This window comes from Suricata suricatta, chromosome 9 (assembly GCF_006229205.1).
Source record: "Suricata suricatta isolate VVHF042 chromosome 9, meerkat_22Aug2017_6uvM2_HiC, whole genome shotgun sequence".
NCBI classification, from domain to species: Eukaryota; Metazoa; Chordata; class Mammalia; order Carnivora; family Herpestidae; genus Suricata; species Suricata suricatta.
In genome coordinates this window covers 3,768,321-3,773,198 of record NC_043708.1, presented here as the reverse complement: position 1 = coordinate 3,773,198, position 4,878 = coordinate 3,768,321, and the positions used below count along the sequence as shown (strand labels likewise).

Sequence of the window (4,878 nt, the reverse complement as noted above, 5' to 3'; positions counted from 1 at the left end):
GGCCGTTCGTCCGTCCACAGGTGGACACGCCGGGCCGCCTCTGCCTCCGGGCTTCTGTGAAGAAAGCGGCTCCGACGCGGGTGTGCACGGATCTATGTAAGTCCTGCTCTCGGTCCCTCGGGTGCGCGCCCAGCAGTGGGCCGGCGGGACTGGGGTTCTGACGTTCTGAGGACGTGTGCTGCTTAGAAGCTAATTCTTTTTTTTTTTTTTTTTAATAAATGTTCATATATTTTTGAGAGTGAGAGAGAGAGACGGAGTCAAGCAGGTGAGAGGCAGAGACAGGGAGACACAGAATCGGAAGCAGTCTCCAGGCTCCGAGCTGTCAGCACAGAGCCCAGTGTGGGGTTTAGACCCATGAACTACGAGATCGTGACCCGAGCCAAAGTCGGACGCTTCACCCACTGAGCCCCCCAGGCTTCCTAGAAGCAGATCCTTGACTTCACAATTTCACAGTTGGCTTCCGAGGTTGGTCTGCAGAGGCGAGAGGGGAGCTGGGGGCTGGCCGGCAGTGCACGGGCAGTGCTGAGTCATCACCAAGTCCCCAGCCTCAGGGATCGGGGGTGATGGGGGCCACCGAACTGAAGGTGGCTTTTGCCACTAACAGGTTGGGTCCTGAGCAGTGCGGAATTACGGTGAAACAGAGTCACGCTTCCCGCTTGCACGGCCGGGTCTGCGGCTTGAGACTCGCGCCGTTCCAGGGCCCAGGGCTCCCCGCTGCCCAGCGTGACCACGGGATTTCTAGCCTGGAAATGTTTGCGGGATGGGGGCTGCCCAACACCTACATGGACCATAAAGAAATTTCCAACAGGAAGCCATGGAAGACTCAGCTGCAGCGCCATGAGTGCCTGTGAGTCCTCCAAGATCAACACGGCCCCGAGGCCCGCCAAGGCCCTGAACAAGGAGGCTTGCTGTCGGGGGCCAGCCGGGCGGCCGTCAGAGCCTGCACACCATGGCCTTGGAACAAGGCCTTCAGTCAGGCCCGTCCGTCTGTGGGTCTCCTTTGGGGCGGAGCTCAGTGGCAGGACCAGGTGTGCCAGAGGGATGGATAAAGGCCGTCTGTCTGTCTGATTGGGCTCATGTTGATGGTGGCGGGACGTCAGGGGCCCTGCAGAAGGGCTCTGGCATCGGTCATCCCCAAAGGTGGGGCCCCCACAGTCTACAGGGCTTTCTCAGGACCCTCGGGGGGAGAAGGCCGCGTGCTGCCCCTCACAGAGGAGGAGCCCAGGCTCAGAGGGAGCAAGGCCCCCTCAGTGGGGACCTCAACGCTGGCGCCCGGCCCCCTCTCCTGGTGCTGCCCTGCGCCTGGGCTTGGCGTCCCGTCTGCTTCTTTCTGGCCTGGTTTGTATTGGGGTTGGGGCGGCCCTGGGCCCAGGGTGCAGGCGCTGGCTGGGGGGCTGGGGAGGGCTGAGCAGCGGCTCCTGAAGACCTTGGGCGCTCGGACTCTGCAGGCAGTTTGAGGAGGCCCGGCTGTCTCCCTCCTGCCACCCGGCCCAGGGGGACTGAGAAGGGGGAGGCTGATGACAGCCTGGCTGCCCTGTGCACCCTAGAGCAAGGCCCTTACCCTCTCTGCACTTCTGGCTCTGGACCCAGGGGGCCTCCTGTAAAGGGAGGCGGGGGTGAGACCAGAGGCGGCGACTCAGGTAAAGCCCAGCGACGCCCAGCGCACAAGGCGAGCATGCGGTAAGTGTCCCCCAGGGGTGGGGGGTGGTCACGGAGGCTCTGCCGGGCAGGGGGTGGAGGGTGGACCTGCAGGGGGGCGTCTGCATGGCTGAAAGGTTCAGAGGATCTTCCAGAGCCAGACTCTGCTGGGGAGAGGGACCGAGGCTCAGGGGCGGGCGCAGCGCTGATGCCGGCGTGTGGCTCCTGTCCCGCTGGGCACCCCCTCTGGTGACTGTCTTCTGATGCCACCCGAGCAGTTGCAAGGGACAAAGGGAACTCGGGTGCTGAGCACACGTCCTACCTGGAGCCCAGGGTCTGGCTAGAGGCAGCGACAGGTTCCAACTGAGCAGATCCAACCCACAAGGGCCCTGAACCGGCCGACGTGCTGGCTGGGCACGGAGACAGAGGTGCTGGGCCGGTGGGCTCCGGCGCTCTGGGCTGATGCCCACAGCGGGGCTCTCCCGAGCACAGTGCGAACCCACACGGTGGGTCGAGTGTGTTTAAAGAGGCCTGGCGGGGACCCCAAGGCACCCGAGGGACTCGCCAGCTCTCCGCCAGTTGCTGACACTCAGGTGCCCACATGGTCTCCGACAGCGACGCTGGGAGGGGGATGCAGAGGCTGGGGACCATTGTCTGCAGGGCTGCAGCCGCTCCATGCTTCCAGAACTCCTCACAGACCTGTGAGAACAGACAGGAGAGGAAGGGATGTGCATCTCTCTCCTCTTGCACAAAACAGGGACCAAGGGAGCGTTGGATGTGGTGCCTGGTGGGCACCCAGCCAAATTAGGTGCCTTCCTCCTTCCGAAGCAGGGAGAACAAAGCCCTGCCCTGCTCACGGGTGGGCTGACTGGGCATCTGAGGATCTCTGAGGCTCTGTTGGCAGCAAAGGGCCAAGCAAAGCATGGAAGGTGGTGGGCCACTGAGAAGGTGCATTTGAGAAGGGCCTGGAAGAGGCGAAGGAGAGCTGTGCTTGGGGATCTGGCACAGGGCCCTCATTAGAAGAAGCCGCGTGTGCAAAGGCCCGGGGGTAGGAGCCTTCCTGGTGTCTGAGCTACAGGAACGGGCTGGTGTGGCTGGAGGGCAGAGAGGAAAGAGAGAGCCAGAAAATGCAGTGCAGGGTGCCAGACTTAGCTGCCCTGCAGGGGAGAAGCAGGGAGGCCAGCAGGAGGTCATCACCCGCATGTAGACCGGATGCTGGAGGCCGACACGGGGTGGGGGGGGGCGGGGCGGCATAGAGACGGGAAGACATGATTGGATTCTGAACACCTTTTGAGGATCAAACCCACGCGATTGACCAATAGCTGGGCTGTGGGGTGTGAGAGGAGAGTGGGGAGGACACGTCTGAGCGTTCTGGCGGGAGCAGGGGACACAAAGAGATGAGTGCTCGCCCCGGGGCGTGAAAGTGACCAGGGGGAGCTGGTGGAGGCGCATGGACGGGCTGCTGAGCCCACCTCCAGCTTCCCAGCTGGTGGTCCTCCCAGGGCTGCCCCCCCAACCCTAAACCAAGAGGAACTGAGGCTGGGGGAGGGGTTCTGGGGAGAAGGCCCCCGAGCCTGAAGCGTGAGAGGCCAGGGTCGGCCTGGGGGCAGACGCTGGGCAGTCAGGAGCCTGCGCCCCCCGGAGACCTCGCTTCCGGTACCGGCGAGCCCAGCGGACTCAGTGCCGCGAGGCAGCTGTCTCCTCTCATGCTGTGTATGCACACTCACAGGCGTGCTCACACTTGGGTCCTGAAGGTGGTGATACTCGCGAGGTTTCGGTGACTTGCGTTCTTCTCTTTATCCTTGTCTCTATTTTCTAAATTTTCCTTTAAAAAATTTTTTTTAACATTTATTTATTTATTTTTGGGAGACAGAGACAGATCCCGAGCAGGGGAGGGGCAGAGAGAGAGGGAGACCCAGAATCTGAACCAGGCTGCAGGCTCTGAGCTGTCAGCAGAGCCCAACACAGGGCTTGAACCCACGAATGTGAGACCATGACCTGAGCCAAAATTGGACGCTCAACCAACTGAGCCAACCAGGCACCTCTACTTTCTAAAGTTTCTAAAACACCCCCCACCCCCCCACCTCCGCCCCAGGCCTGGCCAAGGGACTTACTTTGTTTCCCTTAAGAGATGCCCATCAGCCCATCATGCAGACACAGAGAGTCCACCTGAGAAACAGTGTTGCGAGGAACGTATCTGAAACAGGACAACACGGTCAGACAGGGCGAAGCCACCACAGTCCCCTTCTGCTAATCAGCAGTAGCGCTCCCGTCCCTGGGTCCCTGGGTGTCCTCAGCAAGAATGATCCTCATTGTCACTGCCGCCCGCGCTGCGCGTGCTGTTGGGTAGCCATGGATACTGGTCTCTGTTGAATTTGTATAAACAGAGGGAAATATTTCTGTGTGAGAACCGACAAGAAACAAGATCACAGATGAAGTCAGGTCCCTGGCACGCAAAACACAGCCCGAGGAAAAGGAACAGAAAAAAGACTGGAAGGAAATGCAGTGTGGATGTTGTCTGAAATGACGAGTTTGCTTTCTTCTTAGTTTTTGGCCTTTTCCGACACGGTCTTCACACTCGGGTCCTTCTTTGAGAGAGAGAAACAACTCCAGTGACTTTTGCTTCTAAGCAGTCTCCCGGCCCTCGAAGCCCGGGAACCGTCAGCTTCCTGGTCCGACGTCCCTCCTCCCGCTCAAGGTGTCCGGTCTCATCCGTGCGGATGCCCAGCAAACAGGGAGTTGGGAAGTGAGCTGCCCTCCGGGACCCCTCAGCCAGAGGGGACCACTGCCATCTGCACTGCCCCCGACGCGTGCTGCGGGGACGCCACCCACAGGCCTGGGACACTGTGGAAGGTGCCAGAGCCGCAGGGCCCTCACCTGGTCACCTGGCCCAGAGCCGCCCCGAGGGGAGAGCGGGCGTCAGTTACTGGCCGAGGCCTCTGGGTGGCTCCACCTGCCCTAGGCTTGGCCACGGTGGGGTCCCCTCCTGCCTCTTGCCCCGCCCAGCTGGCTCCCAAATGTCTGTCCTCTGGGCCAGCCGCAGCTGAGGACCTGAAAGCCACTGGCTAGGGAGGCCTGGAAATGTTTCTGTCCTCGCTGTAGCTGAAGGTGCAAAAAATGACCCTGGGCCTCCGAATCCTTACTTGTTGGGAACAGAAATACGTTCGAAGTGCAGTCGCTTTCGTGCAGAGAAGGTCAAAGATCTGGGGCATGAGTCACAGGGGGCGGGGGGGGGGGGGG

The 4,878-nt window shown here is 61.2% G+C and overlaps 1 protein-coding gene across 1 annotated transcript in view; it reads left to right on the top strand.

Annotated features, from left to right (window-relative positions):
• Positions 1-563: 563 nt before the first annotated feature.
• Positions 564-4,878, top strand: part of DLK1 (delta like non-canonical Notch ligand 1) — a 28,241-nt gene continuing 23,926 nt past the window's right edge. The window contains exons 1-2 of the mRNA XM_029950866.1: positions 564-847; positions 1,591-1,680. Of these exons, the coding sequence (XP_029806726.1) occupies positions 564-847; positions 1,591-1,680 (374 nt within the window). The remainder of the gene's footprint in view (positions 848-1,590; positions 1,681-4,878) is intronic.